Source organism: Centroberyx affinis, unplaced genomic scaffold (assembly GCF_046629955.1).
Source record: "Centroberyx affinis isolate AG114_WGS23_722 - 3 ecotype Tasmania unplaced genomic scaffold, CSIRO-AGI_Caff_v1 ptg003351l_1, whole genome shotgun sequence".
Classification (NCBI taxonomy): domain Eukaryota; kingdom Metazoa; phylum Chordata; class Actinopteri; order Beryciformes; family Berycidae; genus Centroberyx; species Centroberyx affinis.
The window spans coordinates 151489-175661 of NW_027281347.1; the positions used below are offsets into that span (position 1 = coordinate 151489).

The 24173-nt window shown below is 43.1% G+C and overlaps 2 protein-coding genes and 1 pseudogene across 3 annotated transcripts in view; all 3 read left to right on the forward strand.

Annotated features, from left to right (window-relative positions):
• Positions 1–9412, forward strand: part of kcnab1b (potassium voltage-gated channel subfamily A regulatory beta subunit 1b) — a 34113-nt gene extending 24701 nt beyond the window's left edge. For both annotated transcript variants that reach the window (XM_071538806.1, XM_071538807.1), the window contains exons 8-14: positions 2652–2738; positions 7960–8045; positions 8270–8390; positions 8506–8600; positions 8785–8905; positions 9098–9186; positions 9323–9412. In XM_071538806.1, the coding sequence (XP_071394907.1) occupies positions 2652–2738; positions 7960–8045; positions 8270–8390; positions 8506–8600; positions 8785–8905; positions 9098–9186; positions 9323–9412 (689 nt within the window). The remainder of the gene's footprint in view (positions 1–2651; positions 2739–7959; positions 8046–8269; positions 8391–8505; positions 8601–8784; positions 8906–9097; positions 9187–9322) is intronic.
• Positions 9413–11285: 1873 nt separating this feature from the next.
• pask (PAS domain containing serine/threonine kinase) lies at positions 11286–21900 on the forward strand. Its single transcript, XM_071538823.1, has 22 exons — positions 11286–11543; positions 11740–11964; positions 12100–12329; positions 12421–12591; positions 12817–12951; positions 13184–13318; positions 13516–13633; positions 14116–14297; positions 14449–14563; positions 14772–14867; positions 15260–15431; positions 15801–16033; positions 16421–16550; positions 17402–17994; positions 18117–18262; positions 18497–18664; positions 18839–18964; positions 19073–19207; positions 19324–19523; positions 19925–20058; positions 20245–20394; positions 21182–21900. The coding sequence occupies exons 2-22, from the start codon at positions 11760–11762 to the stop codon at positions 21373–21375; spliced, it is 3768 nt and encodes a 1255-aa protein (XP_071394924.1). The 5' UTR covers positions 11286–11543; positions 11740–11759; the 3' UTR covers positions 21376–21900.
• Positions 21391–23407, forward strand: LOC139660624 (chymotrypsin-C-like; annotated as a pseudogene).
• The last annotated feature ends 766 nt before the right edge of the window (positions 23408–24173 follow it).

The following is a 24173-nucleotide window of genomic DNA, read 5'->3' on the forward strand; positions in this document are numbered from 1 at the left end:
AACTCTGGGTGACAGTGTTAACACCTCAAAATGTCTCTAGCAAACGAAAGAAAAGAAAAGAAGCTCCAATTCATTGATAAAAAAAAAAAGTGGCATTGAAATAACGTCAAATTCTCACATTTCAGAGGAACTTTCGCACAACACACACACAAACGCATTCTTCATCGCAGACGCCTGTAGAATGGCTTTGTTGTCGAACATCCGTCTTTCTCCGTTCCAAAAATAGAATCCCTTGACAGCCAGTAAACTCCGGCTAATCCACAAGACAGAGGAAACTGCTAGTGATGACGGTGCAGGCCGGGATTAGGACGCATGTAATGGGTGTTTCTGGGATCACGGGTGTGCAGATGACAGAGGAGGGAATAGGATGTGAGAACGGTGATGGGGGGGGAAGGCAGAACTCTCGACCGGGATTAGCTCTGATGATGAAGACTCTGGCACTAATCTGCCACAGACACTCGCGCATACTTACTGGAGAACGGGAGAGTGTCTTTTTTCCTTGTCTCTCTATTAGTCTGCTGTCCTCCTTTGTGACAGTCTCCCATGCTCGGCTTTCATCTTTCATCTGGTCGTCTCTGTGTGTGAATGGGGGCTGATTTGCACACAATACTCTGTTTGTCACCTTCTCTTATCCTCTCTTCAATATACAGTTTTCACTTGCTTTGAATTCTGAAAGCTGAGCAAGAGAAAAAGAGATGAGTGAGACCTTTTCCTGATCCCCCCTTATCATCTTCCCTGCGCAGAGTTGTTTGATTCCTCCAACATTTGTCAAAATAATATAAATTTCTACAGGTGCTAGGGCATTTTGCAAATTTTCAAAATGAAATATTCTGATCTGCTAAGCAGGAGCCAGTGGCATGAACTCAGCTTAAGACTGATATAAGCCTTAAACTGGTTTAAAATACTCTTATGAGACTGTCTGTGCCATAAAAATTAAGATTACTTTGTAAGACACAAATTGTTACAATGAATCTCTCCTTGCAAATTACCAAACTAAAAATCACTGATTCTGCTTTGGATGGTGCACAGTATTTAGGGCCTGACTGGGCAGCATGTCTTAACATCTCTCAATGTACATCAAATTAGTCTAATGCTGAATTGAAGAAGATGATGATGTATCTGTTGAATGGCACACAATGGGATAAAAAATCATTGCCATTTGACAATGGCCTAAAATCTATTCTAATCTATTCTAAATTCTAATCTACCCAATGCAGAGGGCTCTGTATATTGAATTTCTCATTTCACCAATAAACAGGCCAACATTTTTCATTGAAGTAGATCAAGGCTCTTGGAAAATTATTGGATTAGCAATCTATAACTTAATTTTATTTTTTTTTAGGAAATAGTTGCTAGTTGCTATTTTTCAGAAAAAACAGGACTGACAAATACATATGAAAATATATACACTAATGTGGGTTAAAGGAGACCGTTTTTCCAATGCATTTTGCTCTTCCACAAATAAGGTTTGGAAGACTTTGACTGTGTCATGCATATTGTGATAACCTGTTTGAAACTTAGCAGTTTCACATTCAGGGCATTGAAATGTGCTGTTATGTCACACATAAAACAGGTCAGGCAACCTGCTTCATCTTCTTGAACCTGCCTTTCAGCTTGACAACAGCTTTCCCTGTGCTGGCTGTATACTGATAAAAATTCAGCTGAAAAAAATGAAAAAATCCTCATGCATCTCAGTAGAATTGACTTAGCCTGCATGCTTCTGTGTGGAATGACACATCTTCATATTCAGGATGGTCTCTTGGTAAATCAGACACACAGGCTTTTCTTTTACATCTCTCTTTAAATTGTCTGCTTTTAGCCTGAACTTTACTTGTTTTGTAGCCATTTTGAGCCAGTTAGCTCGCTACCTCACTTGATGAGCCATTAGATTGTTGGCTATTGAATTGTGTTGGAGGTGCGGAAAGCTGCATATGTTTAACACAGCACACAAAGGCAATGTTTGAAAGTGTGTAAATCAGACTTGTAGTCCCACTAACAATGACTGCAACTAGGCAGCCAGAGTGAACTGACAACCCAGATTCTCGTGCAGGCTGGATCAAAAATTGTGGCAGGCCGGATCGATCTGGCTAGCCTTGAGCCACATGTGGTCGACTGTCACTGTAGGAAAGCTGTGAAACATGCCGACTTTAAATTCACCTGCAAATATCATCCTTCTTGATGCCATGGTTTTAGTGCAAATAATCAAATTTTTGTGGCAAATATGCTTTAACAGGGGGCAGAATTAGAGGCAGTTGCGGGTGCAAGGTGACTATCGCACTTCTCAGTAGATCAAGGCTTTTGTGTCCATATCCCAAGATTGCAAGGGATATGATATTGTAATAAGTCCCCTTGGTCCACTGGTATTTGCACAAATATTTATGACTGGATGACTGATGCTCCAGTCTGATGTGGGCTATGATACATTCCTCTGCCAAGCAAGTCAAAACATCCTATTGGGAAAATGATAAATATTTATTGGTGTGTTTACATACCATGGGTGCTGACCCATGTGCTTCTACTTCAAAACTACAAACACAACAAATATTCCCAAGGCTCTTAATTCCTAGTGGTTCTTTTTTTTTATATATTGTAATCAGCCTCACTCTTTCTCATCTTCTCCCTCCCTATCTCTTCACCTCCCCTCACCCCAGGTTTAAAGGGCTCCCTCCAGAGGATGCAGCTGGAGTATGTGGATGTGGTTTTCGCCAACCGGCCAGACAGCAACACTCCCATGGAGGGTGAGTGACCACTGACCAGACCCGGGGGGCTGGTGGAGGGCAGAGCGGGGCAGGGACAATGCATGTTGTTCTGTAACTTGAGAAGGTGAGAAATACTGGCAGGATTGCTGCCCACAATGGACTGATGACCTTTGCCTTTGACCGAAAGTGTCCCTGTAATTATTTCTGTTTTTGTCTTTGTGTGTGTGTGTGTGTGTGTGTGTGTGTGTGTGTGTGTGTGTGTGCGTGCGTGTGTGTGTCTCACTCTGACACACACACACACACACACATGACACACACACATGACACACACATTTCAAATAATCTGACAATCTTGCCTCATCTCCCTTTCTCTATTTTTGTCTACCACTCTCTCTCACACTCTCTCTCTCTCTCTCTCTTTCTCTCTCGCACTCTTTCTCTCTCGCACTCTTTCTCTCTCTGTGGGATCACTAGTTTCCACAGGGTCTCTGAGCTGCACTCGCTCCCAGCCCTCCCTGTTCCTCTGAAGCAGGATTATCTGGCCCCCCCGGGGGGAGCTGGTGTATTTTTGGGCTGGTCTCAGTAGATGCAGGCCCTACTGTGCGCTCTGTTCCTTCAACACTCTGCGACTGCCTCTCCCACACATCTATGTCACCATTTCTTTCTTTCCCACTCTTCCCGTTTCTAATTCTCTCTCTATGAATTCTCTCTCTCTGCCTCTCATTTGATGTGTCTTGACTTCCCGCCCCCGACACCTGGCCCCCTTCTATCCTTCCGCCCCCCTCCCATCCACAGGGAGCGTTTGGCTGAAAAGATGGAGTCCTCAGTGGGCTCTCTGTAAGCTTTTTTCTCGTCTTTCCCCTTTGCCCTGCTCCCCCTTATGAGCCAGTAGGCAGTGGGAGGCCAATCTGTCATACTTACCATCCACAGAGCCTGGCTGTCACTGGTAGTACTGGTGACTGGCAGACAGGCCCTGTGGCCAGCAGCATCCAGCCTTATGATGAGGCTGTCTCTCTACATAGTCGCTTCACTCCTGACAAACACACACACACTGATGAGGAGACGTCTGATCTGATTGACAGATTGATTGATCAAGAGTCTGACAGGATGATAGGGACTGAATAGAGAGAGAGATAGATAGATAGATAGAAAGACAGACACAATACATAGATAGGCGGATAGATAAAGTGCATTGCACCTTCTGCTAGCCCTGCAACAGTGACCCAACAGTCCATTAATCATCATAAAACATCATACACATCTTTATTCTTCATTACAGCGAGGCAAGGCCACTATCATACATCATTGCGTAGAAGGTGAGTCACTGTTAACAGCTGGAGAGAAACTGGGACTGCATGTGTAGAGGTAGCCAATGTTGAAATCCCCCCCATCTGGCATGTATTCTGCATTAGTACTGTGAGATTTTCTAAATAGTTCCTCTTGGGGATGCAGTAGCAGTGCAGTAAACATGTAAAAAGTGAGACTTCTGCGATGGCTTCATCTTTATGAACATCTTATCATGCAGGACGAGTAGTTACTTGTATGTCTAACAAATCGATTCATCCTACATCACGCCCACACACTGCCCGTCCCGCTCTCCCACCACTTAAAACAGGATTAAGAGAATCAACAGAGCATGCAAAAGAAGCACTCAAGCCCCAAACGTCTCATCTAAACGAATTAATACTTGACTGATATGTGCGTGTGAGCGTTTACCATGTAGCACGTGTGAACATAAAGCAAGCCAACAGGTGTATGTCCACTCCGCTTGTGTGTGAGACTTGTGTTGGCATTCTGATGCTCTCATGACTGTAACTGCTTCCGATTGTGTGTGAGACGACTGGTGTCGCCTTGGGGACAAAAGGAGTGATGTCATGGCTAGCAAGTCTGTCTTTGTTACCGTCACCCCCTTCCTTCCCTTCTCGCCCGCACTCATTTTGAGAGCCTGTCCGCTCGTCCTTTTCTGTACACACGTTTCTCTTTTTCCTCCCCTGCTGCTCTTGACTTGCATCATCGTTTGGCTCACATTCAGTACGACAGGGACAGAGAGACACTTAGGGGCCAGCTTGTGTCCAAATAAATATCCAACTTTCTCCTTGCCAGGCCATGACTCCCCTCTCATTTCCACCACTGGCCTTTCCTATCGCAGTTGTCAATTACAGAGATGAGACTATGGGAGTCTTGCCTGGAGGGGTTAAAGGCCAAGCTGACTTGCTGGCATGCCATCTGACATGTTGCCAATAGGGGAGTCGACAAAATACCCATATGAAATATGATGAGAGTGTGGATGAAGGAGAGGGCATTGCTGGAATAGAGATGAAACATCTGCGCCATAGAGAATTCATTGTTTTAATATCCATCCATAGCCTGCAGAGTAATCTGCCCAAGTCTCAGTGTTGATATCCAGTCACCAGTCAACATTTTTTTATTATGTGACAGGGCAATAAGGAGCAAATTGAATCCTTTCAATCAAGTGAATATACCACAGAGAGAGTGAATGAAGAACAGTGAGAAGCAGACAAAAAGACAGACTGGCATCCATAAACAGATTTTATATCAATCCCTCCAGCCCACTATTTTTCACCGGAGCAAATAAAATCATATCGCCACAGCATTCCGAACACAAACCCCGTGCTTTACACCGCCATCGAGTCAGGACATCCCACCAAGTGCCAGGATATCGCTTCACTCCTCAAACGTGGAGCGGTAAAGAAAAGCATGCGGGATAATCTCACCCACTCAATAACCGATACTTACTCCTCCTTTTTGGCTGCGGGTTCAGAAGCTTCATTCCTACGATCATAGAACTAACTAAGAAAAGGCTCCATCGCCCCTTGAAAATCTCTTGTGGTGTGACATATTGATTCATGCCAGTTCACATCTCCTACTGCACTGTGTGTGTGCTGAAACATTAGCTAGAAGAGGAGTACCACCTCCCAGTAAAGTAACATTCCTGAAGATCCGTGCTCAGAGAAATGTGGATATATGAGTGTGTGTTGTGTGCTTTCTCCCACATTCTGTTCTGCAGTATGATACCTGCTGGCTGAGGAGACCTAATGTTCCCGACTCAACCCAGCTTAAGTGATGCGTTGCCACTGTGGGAAGGCTCAAGGACAGACTAATGTTTACAAACACCCAGGCAGAATGACAAATTAGCAAATTTGCAACAGCGGGTTTATGCATTCAACACACAAACAGACTTCTGCACCCATCACACGCACGCGCTTGCACATACACTTAGACACACACACACGCGCTGCACGTGCATACACACACATCAGAATGTGCAGTATGCCCACGATTTCACCCACATTCTCCTTGACAAATTGCAGTGGGCTCGTGTGAGTGGGGTGCTGTTGGTTAGTGTTAATGGTGAGCTCTGAAAAATGGCTTCCTGACCTGAACAATACAGTAACATCTGTTGTTGAACTTGATGACTCATCGCGGCCTCCGAGGCTCGTGGAAAGAAACTTTATGCTAAGACTATAGTGACAGTTTGTCATGACGTAATATTTTTTTGTCAGTAGGTAAGCAGGCATGTTACCGTGATTCAACTTGTCATCCACCCCCACCGCGGCACTGAGGTGAACTATTCATTATGCTTTTAGGGACTCTTATGAACTGCATGTGCCTCGGGGTTCCTCGCCGGTTCACAGCTTTTCCCTCTGTCCTCCCATGCCTCCATCTCCTTCACTCCCTCCCTCCGTCCCTCTCCGAACAGATGCACTGTTATTCCTCTACCCTCCCACCTGCTTCACCCACACACACACTTGCTCTCTGTCTCTCACTGAGCTACATTTTGGTCCAGAGAGAGAAGAGAGAGAGAGAGAGAGAGAGAGAGAGAACTACTGATGAAAGGGAATCGCTATTTTTTAATCACACACTGCTGTGGGTTCATCTCTTCACCCTTGTTCTCGGTCTCCCCACTTTAGATTCTGCATCCAGCATTTGCATTTCACTAATGTGGCAGATGTTTTAGTTATCCCTTTAGAATGGCACATTTTAAGTGCAATTAAAGAGGAAAGCAATCACATGAATGTACTTGCTTTATCTCATTGCTGTTGTTTTCCTTGGTAATTAAAGGGTTTGTGCGCAGCATACGAGAGATACATATTCATAATCATAGCTGTATTGTCATGTTTGAAAATGTCCTTGGTTCAAAATTCTTGGGAGTAAGGACTTCACAGTCATTTTACTGAATATGATTCTGCTTATTGTCTACAACCCACTCAGCACTAGGCGTCAATTCAAGGTTGCGTCTTTGCTTCAGCTCTCATATAGCCCTGGATTTTTTTTGGCTATGAATAGCCCAGTTTTGTACCCAGCAGTAAATACATTATTCCATATTTAAACAATAAATAGCTGTAAATATCACAAATATGCACCAGAGAAGTCCATATGTACAAGATAATGCTTTATGTTTATCATATACCTCCAGCCTAATTTTTGCCTAGACGTTTATAACCATTTAGACGTCTTTTACACAGCTAATCAACATAAAAGCTAAGTGGGAATAATCTGGTGTCCTCATTTCTCGTCTGGGGGTAATTTGCACCTTGTTGCAATACATTACAGCTTAATCACTTCAGTACCTCCGTAATCATTTTACCCCGACTGAAATTCCATAATTCCACCCACCATTTCTACCCTGCTGCCTCCTCAGGCACAAACACACAAACCACTAAAGGTCACTATGGGTGACTTCAGCCCCCTCAACTGTTACTTGCTATGATTAGTCCAACTGCACAAGCCACATTCTCCCAAGGTTGGCTGAGTCCATTCATTTTGCCTCTGCAGAGTTTGGTCACGTTAAATAATATGACCCCAGCAAACAATATCTGTTTACACATGGGTTAAAAGACAAAGGGGCCTTTCTCACAGAGAGGTTGAATACATATCACCCCATCTTCTTTTGTTTCTATTGTCCTTATCTTTCCTCTTTAGCTACAGGCTTGCTTTTGAGCTCTTCTTTTGTTGAGTATTTTGTTGAGCCTTGATTGGCAATTACAACTGAAGACAATCAATCCCTCTTTATCCTCTGATGAAAAATACCTGAATCTAATCCATGTTTAAATGTATTATTTTTCCCCTGTGTCCATCAAAATAGTCCAAGCTATGAAGTTGATATTTGACCTTGAAGTAATGAGAATTACAGAATTGTCTTTCTGGTTATGTAAAAGTAGAAATAGTGGCGCCACCCACTGTCCAGTTATTGCCAATGAACATGACTGCTATTTGGAATGGTGTTTTGTCCCTGCAGAGATAGTGAGAGCGATGACACATGTGATCAACCAGGGCATGTCCATGTACTGGGGGACGTCACGGTGGTCTGCCATGGAGATCATGGTGAGTAATAGAACATGTCCTTATGCTGCCCATGAACATCAAACTCTGCTCACATACAGCATGCTACTACTGTTGTTACACAGTCGGACTTCGAGGGCAAAGAAAAAAAAAAGAAAATGTCTGAAAAGGTGAGGGTCAGTGTTTGTTGTTTTGCCTTAACCTGATCTCTCTTTCTCGTTGCACACCTCCTCCCCTTTCTTTTTTCACCCTTCATATTCACACAGGAGGCGTACTCTGTGGCCAGGCAGTTTAATCTAATTCCTCCAGTGTGTGAGCAGGCTGAGTATCACTTCTTCCAGAGGGACAAAGTGGAAGCACAGCTGCCAGAGCTCTACCACAAGATAGGTAAGTCGCAGCGGCTGCCCAAAACTAGCCTCTCCGCAAATTTAAGCTTTACTGAATAGATTTGTGGCTGTGATGGCTTTCTTATCCTGTTCTTAATGGTCCTGTTCCGTCACAGGTGTGGGTGTGGTCTCTTGGTCCCCTTTGGCCTGTGGAATCATCACTGGGAAGTACGAGAACGGCGTCCCAGAAACCTCCAGGGCCTCAATGAAGGTACAGGTTGAATATCTTTGGATCACCCTGCTAGTGTTATAAATTGCAAACATATCACTCATATGTAGCAGCTATGATATTGAGGTGCATGTTTGTGACCTACAATATGACATAATGTAGCTTAGGTAACCTTTGCCTAATTTTGGGGATAATTCTAATGTGTCCACTTTCTTTGTTACTCCAGCCATACCAGTGGTTGAGGGAGAAGATAATGAGTGAGGATGGGAGAAAACAGCAGGCCAAGCTGAAGGAACTGGCTCATATCGCTGAGAAGCTCAGCTGTACTTTGCCACAACTAGCTATAGGTAAGGGACGAGATGAACACCCTTTGACAGTGAAGATACTGCATACCTTAGATACCTTAGCATTCCTGTGAGAGACAGTGGTTGTCTTTGACCCTTCAAAACCACTTACCCACTGCCTTATACCTTGATACCTTAATACCAACTGTAAAACGCCTATAAGACTCCCTGTGATGTCCTGTTCCCGATCTATAGCCTGGTGCCTGAGGAACGAGGGAGTGAGCTCAGTGCTGCTGGGATCCTCCAATCCAACCCAACTAACAGAGAACCTGGGAGCCATTCAGGTACAAAGAACATTTCCTAACACTGGATAATCATTTGATGAGTTGTTCTTTTAGAGCATCAATGTCCGCATATGATCATTTACCTAGTGAAATGAAAAACTGTACTTGTGCTCTTCCTTTGTTTTGTGCACCACAGGTAATTCCAAAGATGACAGCAGGCATCGCCTCTGAAGTGGATCATATATTGGGCAATCGTCCTCACAATAAAAAGGACTATCACCATTAGGATGGATCCCTCTTTGAAAACTATGCTCAAAAGCTTGTCAAAGCTCACTCCTCACAGCCATGGCACAATAAATGTGTGCCCAACTCTGCTTGTGTGTGCGTATGACTGTGTGGGTGACTGTAAAGTGTTCTGCTTGGCTCCCTGTCTGTATGAAGATCAACCAGTACTCATTGTAAATTGAGCTCCTTGACAAAGCATGCATGCTAAAGCTATCTCAGCCAACCACTGGACCCAGTCTAACCAACAGTTAGAAGATCCAACGAGATTATTACTGATGTGCGATTCTCTTCTGCTCCAAAAAACTGTGTAGAAGCTACTGATCCACAAATTCCTGGCAGCAAAAGATTAGATTATTAGCTGGGGATACATCTTGTATAGATGACTGTGTAACCATGCTCAAACTGATTGACAGTAGCATGGGCCAGTTTCTGTGCTCAAGAAGGATGATTTGCTGTAAATTGGGGGGTCAGTGTACTAAAACTAAGAGACTTTTATTGTCCAAAGCATCCCATAAGCTGATGGCAGTGCAGTAAGTACCTATCTGTGATAAAAGGAAGAGATGAACCAGACTGCACTCAATGTACCGGAGAACTAACTTACTAGATGTTTGTGATGTGTGGAAAAAATCTATGATGATGTGTTTAATTGGGCCTGGTCGCAGGAGACTGGATGATATGCTAAACCCCTTCCCTTGCAACTGGAGCTGACTTGTCAACGTGATGAATTGTTTCGGCACTGGATGAACTGAAATTCTGTTCAAGATCATGTTGCTAATACCAAGAGAGCTAAGTTTAACTGAAATATATTTCAAAACATCTGTATTGACTGTTATCTATTTTTCTTGATAAGCAGCTATGTCAGAATAAGCTTTTCATCTCCTCATATTTCAAGTTTTTAATTTTTCACTTCTGATGCAAAAGTTCAGTCTGTACTTTCCTATTGTGCCCCTTAATCCCTGTTTTAATTTGGACTTTCTGTCAATGGTTAAACTATCTGATTCATTTAAGTTGGGTCTGTGTTGTGGCTAAAACATTTGTCCAGTCAAGGTTGAGGAGATGTGTGTCCTCCTAACGGGAGCTTGTGAATTTCACAAACAGAGCCATGTAGCTAATGAAGAGACTAACTACAAATAAAACCATATGGAACCCTCTGGTCATTGCACCTGGAATAAACTGAACTGCATTCTCCAACTTCTCCCAGAAGCCAATTTTATGTAATGTAATGATCTTTGCTAAGTTAAAAAGGTTTTCTGTCTGTTCAAACATGTATTCTGGTGTTGTTCATCACATTTGTACATACAAATAAATAGCTTATAATTATCATGTGATATGTTTTCCCCATGCAAATATATTCTGATTTTCTATTAATGTTATTAATGCCTTCCAACTGTTAGGCCAGTCCAGTAAATCAAATGCAATGTCAAAGCTGATGTACCTTACGGAGCAGACTCAGTGTGTCATTCTCTACGAGTAATTTTTGCTGATATGGATTCTACAGCTGATTCTCAAACCCAGAGATGACACACAAAAGTAGTTACTGCTGTTTGCTTTTATAGGACAGCTTTGCTGCTTTCCTCATCACTTATAATCGAACACCGCATGAAAGAACTGTCTGTGATTTGTGAAACTTACATAATGGCGTACTTGCAACCTCGTTTCCATAGAAACAAAAGCGGTTTCCAAAACAGTCCATTGTGTCAACTATGAACGTATTAGGAAAAACTCATTGGATAATTTACCGGAAACTCTTCAAAGCACGATATTTGATTGGCTCCAGGGACTTCCTCGAATGTACTCGAAACCCGCGGTTTACAAAACTTGCTGCGGGACGAAGTGAAATAATCTTTGTTCATCTAGCTTTAACCTGGTGAAATGGTTTTGAAGTTTTGCTAACGCTACGGTAAGATCATCTAGCAATTAAACCATTCAAAGTTGCAGCGGCAATTCTGCTTTCTCAGAGTCAAACAGAGCAAGAAGGCATGTTGCTAGTAGCACTCGTGCTGCCTAGCTAACCAAACAAATAGTGGAGTGGAGGTAACTTAGCGTTAACTATCGCCAACTAAGTTCCTTTGCCTATAAACTGGCTAACCAAATTGGTTTGCAAGCCGTACAGATCGTCTGTTCGACTTAAGGTGAGTACTGTTTACTTAGTACACCTAGTACTTAATCTTCAGAGCAGACGCTAGTAGCTAACGTTAGACCTAACGTTACATTACTCAAATGAATTGCCCTTATTGGCTAACCTAACACAATCATCATAATAATGTAACAGAGCAGTTCTCCATATATGCATAAAAGTTGGCATTCTTCATTCATTGTCAACCCCAGCTGGATAGCCATTAGCAGCAATGTCGCTGTGGACTGAGGCTCATTATGGAGCGAGTCAAAACCTCAGAGGTAAAGGAGACACAATTTGTGTGGTTCCCGACTTCTCCACTGATCTCCTGGAAGATGACTTCGACCTGAATAAATCCTACCCATGTGCTCAACGACCTTTGCACAAGAAGGCGCTTCTGGCATTGCAGCGTCGTTATTATCCTGGTTCAATGACAGGTGAGTGTAATGTGCCGCAGAAGCCTCTGGCCATTGGTATACAAGCTGCTCTTTTGGACGTAATTGTGATGAGGATGGGAAATGTATCTGCAACAAGACTCTCTAACAATATGTGCCACAAATTTTTGCTCATAGGTGAATGCTTGGATGTATGCAGTTCAGTAGCCACAAGAAACCTCCAAATCTCCAGCCTGCATCCCGGCTCACACATTTCGGCCCCCTCCCTGCCACACCCATCCACCATATCAGAGACAGAGGAAAGCCTGTTCAGCCAGCTCACCTCTGGAGATTTTGGGCTCTCAGGATCCCCATCTGTCCTCAACCCAAACAAAGCCATCCTTACTGTGGACCATAAAACCAGAGAGGTACTGTACTTGTGGCTGGACTGCATTGGTCAGTCATGCAGCACTGTTAATAGAGGACATCCTATCAATGTGTTTTTCTCCTTTTTTCCAGATTTTGTCCGCCAATGAGCAGGCCTGCAACCTGTTTGAGTGTTCCACCAATGAGTTGATTGGGAGAAAGCTGTCCTGTGTTTTGAAGAAAACCAGTCAGGTCCTGGAAGAAGCATTGAGAGAAGAGTATCTACAAGTAGACAGAACTGTTGCAGTTGTGTCTGGAAAAGTGGTATGAAATATGTTCAGTAAAAAAACTTCAAACAGGTGCTTGGATGAAAAATAAGTTTGAGTGAAAATAACAAGTATGCATACATTTCCCCCCAAACTTCATTTTATTAAACTTCTGTCAATCATTTATCTGGCTGGTCTTGAAAGTCAGATGTGTTTTTTTTTTCTTAAACCATGAGTTGTAAGAATGTGTCTTTTTGTGTTTTACGTGCTACTCTACCTGTAGGTGGATGCTGTGACTGTATCTGGAGAGGTGCCGGTGTCAGTATGCACCTACAGACAGTCACAGAATGGTGAGCACTTGCTTGTCATGATGGAGCAAGTGGAGAGGGTATCAGCCTTTCTCTCCTTTTCACAAGATGTAAGTATCACAAGATGTTAGCTTTTTTTTTTTTTAGGAATGTTATTTTTATTTATTTATTTTGGGGTGATATTTCCAATGAAAATTCCTGTTTTCCTGTCTTTCCACCACCAAGCAAGCAGCTTTTTAGTGTTGTCCTGATCACACCCTCAATTATATACTACCAGGTAAAACACTACCATTGTTAACCCATTAAAACGATATCTAATTACACTTTTGTTGTCATTTCTAGGGCAGTATCCTCAGCTGTGATTTGGCGTTTGCCCATCTCCATGGATACCACCAGACCGAGGAGTTGACAGGAGTGTCTGTTATGGAGCTAATCCCCTCTTTACAAATCCCCCTTCACAGCCATGCATTGCCCAAAGTAAGCACACTTGAGAACTAAAACTGTCCCACTCAGCTAAGGAAATAGCTTCATAAGCTCCCCTTTCAGGTTTCTGTTTACCAATGTGCTGCTTGGACAGTTCAGTAATGCATAGAAAGTAAACGATATCACACAACATTTTAAGCTCAAATAACTCTATAAGTTTATCCTTTCTGACTCTGCTCTCCTTCGTTCAGATGCTGAGGGTTCAGAGAGTGTGTGGTAAAAGCAGAAGGGGTACGTTACTCCCGCTGTGCATCAAACTACAGGGGGCAGTGGTATGTGGGAGACCCCAACAGCAAAACAATGGGACTAGTTGCACCCTCCCAGCAGAGGCTCTTGAAGGATCAGATGCACAGGAGAAGCAGCCACACTCCCTCCTCACCTCTCCAGTGTGCAGAGCAGCAGCGGCATCACAGCCAGAACACTGTGAGCAGCCTCATGGAAAAGAGCTGTCCTCTGGTAAGGTATTCAGCTCAGTGCTTTTCAAAGACTGGGCAGGGGCCTGAGGATTGGGCATGGAAAGAGTGAAATGACTATTTAAGATTCCGTATAAGATGCCAACCTTTTTAATATGAAAAATATAGTCGACACTAGTTGAATAGTAGCCTCAAAACAAGGTAAAATTTGCTTGATTAACCTACCCAATATCCAGAAAAATCAGCACAGGGTAAAAAAGTAGTTGCAGGCCCTTCAAAAAAAAAATGAAGCATTGACTTGGCAAATATTGTAATTTAGTGAGTAGAGGTGCTGTAACTAATTGGTGCATTTTCTACACGTGTGTTCTGACTCCACAGACGTCAAAGAGGAAAGCATTGTCCTCTCCCCCAGCTCTGCACTGGTGTACTCTGGGACAGTTTGGGTTTTTGCTCCTCTGAGTGGCCTCCTCCTCCTCCACCCCAATGGCTCGATCTACAGCATCCACAACCACCTGGCCCTCAGCCTGTTTGACTACAGCAAGGACGAGCTGCTGGGAAAGGTTAGCCGTTACACCAGCTGAACAAGGCTGGTAGGGTTGAAGTCACCCATGCCATCTGATTTCACTTCTGTCACTGCTGGTCAGATTTCACTTCTGTCACTGCTGGTCAGATTTCACTTCTGTCACTGCTGACTCTTGGTTGTGTCGACAGTGTGTCACTTTCTTGATGCCTGGTTTCTATGGATGGATGTGCAACTCGGACAGGAGTGCCAGCCCCTTCTCCGATCCTCAGGCGGAGGCCATTAACACATCCAAACCCTCATCTGGTAACACTGCATTTGTCTCATTCATGACATAATTCAATATGGCAGTGTTTTACTGCTGACTTGCTCTCCTTAGTCTGAAGTATTTGTTGTTCTCTAAGATCAAAAATATATACAGCTGGTTTATAATACACTTCCTAAAGTAGATTTAGAGGCATTATGATATCAGTGACTGAATCACTTTTTTTTCTCCCTCTCGGGCTCCTCACAGCGCCCTGTATGTACTCCAGTGGTTCTAACCCCACTCCTGGAAGTCTGATCAGTCATCCTAGTCACACACTCTCAGAGGGCGACAAACCCCAGCAGGGTAAAGGTTCACTCTCATTTTATATCTTCTTTCTCACAAACGTGCATTGGTATTTTGTGCCTACTTCTGAACTAGTGATACTGTCCTACAGTATCACCTCAGGCTTATTTGTGTCATATGCCTCTCATGACTGTTTCCAATTATGCCAGTGCTGCTATACTGCAGCAGTTGTTTTGATTTGAATGTATTCTTGTAGCTTGTTCATATTTAGTCTAGTGTCATTCAGTACTTCTTGTCTGCACTATTTCTGAGGTCCCGTTGTGTGTCAATCCTCTATTGTGTAACTGTCTTGTAATGTCTCAGCACCAAAGTCAAATTCCTTGGCCACCTGTTGTACTTCTACAAATAAGTGATTCTGATTTATCCATTCCCTTCTTTCTCTTGATCCCTAGAGCCTTCCTCACTGGTGGCTGGGGACATGGCAATGGTGCATCAGGCAGTCCTGGGCAGAACCCTCACTGGAAGAGGCAGGATCTTCACTGGAACCAGCACCAGGCTAGAGAAACAGGGCAGTGCTCCTTCCACCCTGTCCCCTCCCGCTGTCACCTCCACACGTATGGTTATGTGAGTAGCAGTCACTGTGTGTACATACTCGTATGCCTCAAGATGTCTGGGCTTTGGTTTTTGAGCATAAAATATCCAACTTTACAAATTACTTCATAAATACTCACTGGAGAATAAACCTGTTGAATTTGACACTAGCCATGTTTCGTATAGGCAGGAACTTGTGCTAACAGTCAAGTGAATTTGAAAATGTAGATTGAATTGCATTCCATGATTTGCATCTAATAAGTGAGCATAAAAACATGTTTTTGATCTGAGAATTTGATTCACATTTGCTGTTGCCATCCAGCCTTTCTGATTTTGTCATTTGATTCTAAATTCATCTTGATTCACATAAAAATACTTAGAAACCCAACTATGTTTCCACAGAACTGATGACACTACAGAGCTGCTGGAGGCAGCAGCTGAGGTTGCTCTGAGCTGTAGCCAGCTAGACAGTGCAGACACCACCCAGGCACTCCTCCAGACTTTTGCCTTGGTGGAACCTCCAGAAGGAGACACTTGCTGCCTGGACTCCACCGAACCTCCACACCATAACCCAGAATGGCAGCTCGGTAATGAGGATCAGAGAGATGGTCACTCCCACGTCGAGAGTATCCCGGGTATGAAGTGGCTAAAATTGTTGGAATTTATTAATGTATGTAGAATCAGTGTTTCCTTTACATAAATTTATCTGTGGTGCTCCCTACAACTTGGAAATTAGCCCCACAGGTAGAAAACAGTGAACACAATGAATATTTATCTTTTGGCCTTATTGCTCAGCCTGCCCAGAGAAAACAACTATAAGTGCAATCACAGCGCAACTGGCCACATTTCATGATTAAACTGCAACACCAACACCCTACATATGTAAATAATTCTGCTGGAAAATACTCTGTGGAATTATTTCATACATGTATTGAGAGACAGTGCAAAAGAGCAGTCTCTGTTATGAAGCTGTATGGAGCATTTTCCATTGAATGATCTTAATTTTTGTTTCCCCTCTTCAGACACTCCCACTCAGGATGAACGTGTCATAGCAAGATTGGGTGGCACCTCTGATCAAGGGAAAGACCACCACCGCTCAGCTGTGTCTGTCCTCCAGGACTCCAGCTTTGAGGTGATCTCCATGGAAAGCAGGTGACGAGAGAGGACATGATGCTATGTCTTATGGGATGTTCATTCACCATAGATTTAGTGGTAATAAAATATCAAATGACTTTAGCCTTATTTGGATAGGATTAGTTATCAGGACACTATCTGATATAACTTATTCCAGGTCATCTGTTATATCAGTGACAACTAAGGATCAGAGAACTCTGTAATCTGTCTCCAAATTACAAAGATGGGAATGGCTAGGCTTCACTGCTCCACACACTGATCACATACCTAAAGGGAACCTTTAATCTTATCAATTTTATTTCTTTAGTGTCTTCCAGTTGGTGTAGGCTTACTTATTATGGGCTGAAGTTGAGCTAAGGACAAAGGCAAAACATTTCCTTGTGTCTCCATGTTGAGGAAAAGATTTTTTGATTGATTAATGTTTTTTTTTGTTTTTTTTTGATTAATCATTTAGTCTAAAAAATGTCAAATAATGTCAAATGCCCATCACAAGTTGCCAGAGCCCAAAGTGATGTCTCAAATCTGTCTGACCAGCAGCCAAAAAAGTATTGACTTTATAATGATATGAAAAGAAGAAAAGCAAGCAAATATTAGCATTTGTGAAGCTGTAATCAGCAAATGTTTGGTATTTTTACTTTGATTAGTCAAATTAATTAACTGACTAATCATTTCAGCATCAGTCATTGACATGCCAGGTTGGGATAGGATTTCAATTACAGACATGCTCCAGTAATGATTACTTTACCCTACCTCCTCCTGTTAAAGTAATCCCTGAATATGGCTTTAATCTGAAAAGGAGCAATTTACTGTCAGTTAGTGCCATGGATTGTTGCTCGTTCTAATCAATCTGATGGAACTCAAATATCCAGGTCTTCCTCCGGGTTCTGTGAGAAGTTTGCTGGTCACGGTGGCTCTGGTCCCAGCCAGGCAGAGGACTCCCGTTCGGCCCACATAGTGGACTCGGCCAGCTGCTTCCTGGACCTCAACACTGATGGTGACCTGGTGACCCGGGCCTTGGCTGACCTGGACCTGAGCGGTAGTATCGAGCTGCCCAGCGGCAGAAGGTACATCGACGATAACCCACGCTCCCTGGCATCCTGCGATACAGCCGAGCTCCTGCGTACCCCCTCCCTGTGTGTGGTAGGGTCTGACCAGGAGGCAGAGACTGACGGGACTGGGAATGCAGCTGTAGAGACCAGGAACAGTTTAAAGGAAGAGGAGCAAGGGGAGAAGGACCAGGGGGAGCAGGATCAGTGGGCAGCTCTCTCAACAATTCAGAACGGTCAGAGCCAGGAGTTCAGCACACAAATGAACGGGAGGATGCAGTTACTAACAGACACTCCTGCCACGTCTACTCCTAAGAAACAGAGGGTGAATGGGCGCACCCGGTCCTCAGACACTAAGCAGATTCTGGAGGGGCGATACGAAGGAAGTGCATACCACAGGGATGGCACTAGAATAGGTTGGTACTACTGCAGCTTTTACTGTCATTGTGTTTACCTGATGAAATTTAGCAGATATGGGGACATTGTGCTTCTACCCTTTATGCAACATCATTCTTTTTCTTTTCCTTTCTTTCTGCAGAGGTGCAGTGTGATGTGTGCAGGTCTAACCTCCCTGATGGCAGCTCTATGTTCTGTGTGTGGATAAGCAGGCCCGGCCAGCAGGGGGCACTGTTGCAGACTGATAGACTCTCGCTGCATGATGCATCAGGGGCCAGTCTAGGAGAGGTCAGTGGCAGTAAAGAGACTTAGTGATGATTGAGTATGACAAATGCTGTCTCTATCTAAACACAAAAAAGTGTCCATTTCCCTTACTGCCTGTTTCTAACTTTTTACTTTATTGTAGTTCAGTTTAGCTGTATCTATCTGCCCATGTATCCATCATCTGTCTAGCTATCTATATATCTGTCTTGCTGGCTATATATCTAACTAGCTCATATATTCATTAATTTATTCCTTCAGAGGATTGGTGAGGCCAGTCATGGGGAGGTTCTGCGTTCCACCATGGATCTAGAGCAGTCTCGGGCCTGTGACGGACAGTTTGAGGAAGAGTACCAGCCTCTTAAAGCTGTGGGTAAAGGAGCCTTTGGCGTTGTCTGGAAGGCATTAAGGCACTGTGATGGACAAGAGGTAACAGTGCATTTTCATTTTTAATGCATAAAGACATCCCATCTCTGCATGTACAGTGTGTAGCATTTCTCTGTGAAAGTATTTAACAAATTAATTTGTTTCAGTGTCTAAAACAAAGTTTTGCTAGGGGACATCATGGTGATGATGTGGCCTCTTTATTTTCATTATTTGCAGGTGGTAGTAAAGTTCATCAAGAAGGCCAGAATAGTGAATGACTGCTGGGTGGACGACCCGATGCTTGGCCAAGTCAGCCAGGAGATTGCCATTCTGACACGAGTACAGCACCACAACATTGTGAAGGTAACTGGGTTGTTACAGCAAAAACATTAAGTCGCAAGATTTTACAACCGTTCATCTATTGGATTGAATTCCTTCCCTTATGCATCATACATGTGTGCGTGTCACTAGGTGCTGGAGGTGTTTGAGAATGGCAGTTACTTCCAGATGGTGATGGAGAAACATGGAGATGGTCTGGACCTCTTCGAGTTCATAGACAAGCAGCCCCGGCTGGACGAGCCCCTGGCCAGCTACATCTTTAGACAGGTACATGACGGGGGGACTGGTGGGCACTGGAATTTAGTGATGCTGAAACCAAGTTCTGCACTTTAACAGTTGGCCATTTGTTCTTTCTTTAACGGATGATTCTCTCCCGCTCTCAGTTGGTAGCAGCTGTGTTCTATCTGAGGAGTAAGAACATCCTCCACAGGGACATTAAAGATGAGAACATCATCATCGACAAGTGTTTCCACATCCGACTCATAGACTTCGGCTCTGCTGCCATGCTGGCTCCGGGGAAGCTCTTCTACAATTTCTGTGGCACGCTGGAGTACTGCTCCCCCGAGGTGCTCCAGGGAAATCCGTACGTACATAATACAGGGGATGATCTGAGGGAAGTTGGCACCTTTCCCATTACCAACAAATGGGAAATTTTGACAGGCATCACCATCACAAGGAAAACAACATTTGGTCTCCTCCACCCCTCACCCCCGCCTCCTTGTTATATTTAAACAGCTCACCCACAACATAAAACCTGACTGCACAATCTAGGTCAGAGCGCTGTTTTCCAGTCTTTTATGACTTTTATGACACATTTAGTTTTACAGTCAATAAACAATATAGCTTAAAGGATATATCCAACCGTAAATTTAGAAAGACTTACTCATGGATGAGGTCGCTTCAGGTTTTGCATTGATTTTGTTTTGGTTGCTTTTGCACAGGTTTTGTATTGATTCTGTGTCGTTGTCCGTTTGTGTCCTGTAGCTATGAGGGTCCAGAGCTGGAGATGTGGTCTCTGGGTGTGTTGCTGTACACACTGCTATTCAGTGAGAACCCCTTCTGTGGTGTGGACGAGATCGTGGAGGCCAAACTCAGGCCCCCTTTCCCTCTCTCCCCAGGTAATCTGCTGTCGGCAACAAAGCTTTGTGTCGGAAGCTCTGTTCTTGTTTGCGTAATGAATCAAAAGCTTTTGAGTCACCGAGCAGCATTTGTAGTTGTTATTTCACATTCACTGACTGTCACACAGTGAATGTGTCTTCCTGTTTACATTTTTTTTGTGTTTCCTTCTGTTTGTATTCTCCTAGAGCTGCATGGTGTGTTGTCAGGGCTGCTGTACCCCGATCCTACCCAGAGGATGACTCTGGACCAGCTACTGCTGCAGTCCTGGATCAGCCAGCCCATCTCCCTGGTGGAGTACAGCTGGACTGAGGTGGTCCCTGAGAGTCAGAGCCATGGTAAGTATTGCTCCATCACTCTCTTACTAGCAGGCTTATATTTGCCTTTTATTAAATACTGGATATCATCCAGCCATGTTGTCTACTTCCCATATGATGGAGGTTCCTCTCTCACCAAAGCTACAAAAAAACAGTATGTAAAACCTATAGTGACATTATTTTCATTGCACATTTCATTCTTTCATTTAATTGATCAATAATGTTTTTGTAAATTCATTTAAAGAGGGTCATGTCTACCAGAGTTTCCCCTACCATAGAATATGTGGGCCGGGCTCCCCAGCTTTAAAGAGCTGCTAACCAACCTAAAATAATTGAATTAATAGGAGTTACAGTCAGTGTTTTAGAGTCACGTGAAGGTCTAAATGCAGTTTCAGGATAATTTCCATTCTGCCAAGAATACAATTCTTGTAAAAAAAAAAATTTTAATCCTTTTTTTGGCATGAAATTAGTCAAATTTAAAGATATTGAATATCAGGACAAAATATCAGCTATCGGTGACTCCAGTCTAAAAATAGTGGTTTCGGCCTTCAAAAACCCATAGCAGTTGAGCCCTACTTAGCACAGCTAAGGTTTTTTTTGTTTTGTTTTGGGGGTTTTTTTAAGGATTTTTAGATATACAGTATCTTCCATTCATTTCTTATTATGGTTGCTTTTTTGTGTTCTTGATCACATCACAGATTAGCAAATATTCTCTGTCACCCTTATCTGTAATCTCTCAACACTGCATATGGTGAGAGAGTAGAGTGGAGACAGTCGATGTCCTTAAAGATCCTCTCTTCCACAACAGGCTCACAGTACCATGAGTCCAATCCCAGAGCATATCTCGGACATGGCCTGTTCCCGGATGAGGGTGATGAGACTCTTCCTGATGATGATGATGATGATGATGATGATGATGATGAAGAGGAGGAAGATGAGGATGAGAGAGGGTCAATGGTGGCCCTGGAAACTGAGCTCCAGAAGTACCTCTGTGATGACTGAAGACTGAATTTCAAAATGGGGATTCTCCGTACTATCTCCCTAAGTGGAATCCAACTATCCGTCCAACATTTATTTTCCAATGGAGCCTCAGAGAGGAGAGGCAGTGCAAAATCACAAAGGGAAGCCTCTGTTGTGTGAGGCAAGCCCAAACTCTAATCTGTCAGTTTCTACAGAACAGCTTGGAGACAAATGAAGCTTTTACCTTTATGAAGAATGCCGGACTTACTACCAAATATAATGAATGCCATTATCAAGCTATTGGGTGGGACAGGATGTGTATTTATTGGTGACGCATAAGCATTATGATATACTAGCAGATTTTACATAATCTATTTTATTTAATCTTGGAAGTGGGGAAGATTTAAAGCAAAATGTTAGTGAATGGAGGATCTAGCATTGCTGCCAAAACCCAAATGATTGACCACAACCTTGAATCGTTTACCTCTGAGAAACCGCACAGAAACTTTAGTTTGAAAGTTGAAGGGAAGGGTTTTCTTTATTCACCTTTCATTTCACAAGTGTATGTTTTATGTTCATGTTTTTAAGCTTTCAAGTTTTTAATTAAAAATTGTAAGTATATTTACAATATTTTATCTATTTATTGTGTTACACACAAATAAATATTTTAGCACAATTTTGTCTTTTTCCTGTTTTTATTTTGTGAAGTTGTGATAAAGAATTGACTGTTAAATAGATAGTAGATTTATTTTCCCTCAAGTAAAAAATGTGGATGACCATATTAGTCATAATTAAATAAATAAATGTCAGTAAAATAAATAGCATAAATATATAATCAGCAGTAAATAAATTAATAATTGATTGCTTTTATTCTTTAATTTCAAAAAAATAATGATTTATTTTTAATAATTATTGTTTTCATAATAACATGACTATTTAGTAGTATTTTTATTTCATAAAAACTTTTTTAAATTTTTCAAATAGCTTTTATTTTCAATTACATATGATATTCAGAATTACATTTTTCAAAGTGGTTCTTTTATTTCCCTTTTTCTTTTTTCATTGCTCCTCTTTTTATTTCATAATGACTCCATTTCATAATGTCTCAGCTGTCTGTCAATCAAAGTGAATGGGGCGGGGTCTATTTGCTGATTGGGTAATCCTTTGCGATTATTTTTCCTGGCTCTGAGGCTGGTCTTGCCCCACAGGCCAAATGACATTAAAAAATACATTAATTAGTTGGATGTTGAATGGTGTAGTCCAGAGCTATCAGCTCTGTTGATCCTTAAACTCCTTAAGCTTTATTTGGAAAGACATGTACACGGTTTATTACCTATTTTGGTCTTGGCCTTGACTTGGTTTCAACGCCCTTTGGACCTGGTCTTGACTGGAACTGGTCTTGGAATTGACTTGGACTCCATTAAGGTGGTCTTGACTACAGCGCTACATTTGAATGCCCTGTTACTTCCACAGCTGGAGGTCCCATCACTGACATCCTGCAGCAGGCCCTCCTGCCTGTGGTCAGCCACTCCAACTGCACCAACTGCACTGGTCACCAAGAACATGATCTGTGCTGGAGGAGATGGACATCTGGCTAGCTGCAACGTGAGTCACATTAATTTCCCACAACTCCTAAATTTTATTCTACAGTCTCATGTAATATAGAAATGGAGTTCCTGTGAAAATATTTAGAATAGTTTTACACAGTGCCATAATGATTATTATATATGTACAATTTCTAAATATTTTCGCCATCTTTTGCCTGAACATCTCGTCTGGCTCTGGTGGCCCCCTGAACTGCCAGAACCCTGACGGCTCCTGGGACGTCCACGGTGTGGTGAGCTTCGGCTCCAGCATGGGCTGCAACTACCCAAAGAAGCCCTCTGTCTTCACCCGCGTCAGTGCCTACATCTCCTGGATGAACAATGTGAATGGAAATGGGCTTGGCTTGTACAGTATTTAATATAATATGTACCTTTTAGTGAACGCTTCTGTCCAAAGCACTTTACAGTACAGTGCATAGATTGTTTTTTTGGCTCCACTTGACAATGTTGTGCAGTGCTCTCTCTGTTGATTACAGCTCTGCAGATAGATTCAGCGTACTGTCTTTGTGACAAGGCAATTAACATTAAAACCCACAGCTATTGATGGGCAGCCATTTCTTGGTGGTGATTATGTGGCTCTTAATGTTGGGCTGAAATAAAAGCAGGAAAATGGTTTTACTTAAAAGGAAATCATTGAGTGTTAAAATGTGAATGTTCATGAAATTCCAAGTTTCATACTCAACTCCTACTCAAGTGGCAGATGGTTGCACTTAAAATTTGTAAGAGTGTGCCACCTGCCGTACAGGTGTAGAATATCTATCACTGAAGTGTCATTCAAGTGACATTAGACAGCATAGTTTGAAAACCAATTGCAACTGGAGAAGCAGCAGCCCAGCTCTAGCCTCCTCAGCCCCCAGGAAGTGGTGATGCTGGTTGTGCCCAAAGTGCTGCAGGGCTTCTGGATTAATCCGGCAATCCTCTTGTCCATACCCCCGCTGCAGCTCAGCGACCTGGCCGTCGGACTCACGACTTCCTCTGAGCCTCCCTACTGAAGCCCCTGTGGTTCCTCTGAGTCTCGCTACTGAAGCTCCTCTGGTTCCTCTGATCCTCCCTACTGAAGCTCCTCTGGTTTCTGTGAGCCTCCCTACTGAAGCCCCTGTGGTTCCTCTGAGTCTCGCTACTGAAGCCCCTGTGGTTCCTCTGAGTCTCGCTACTGAAGCTCCTCTGATTTCTGTGAGCCTCCCTACTGAAGCTCCTGTGGTTCCTCTGACCCTCGCTACTGAAGCTCCTGTGGTT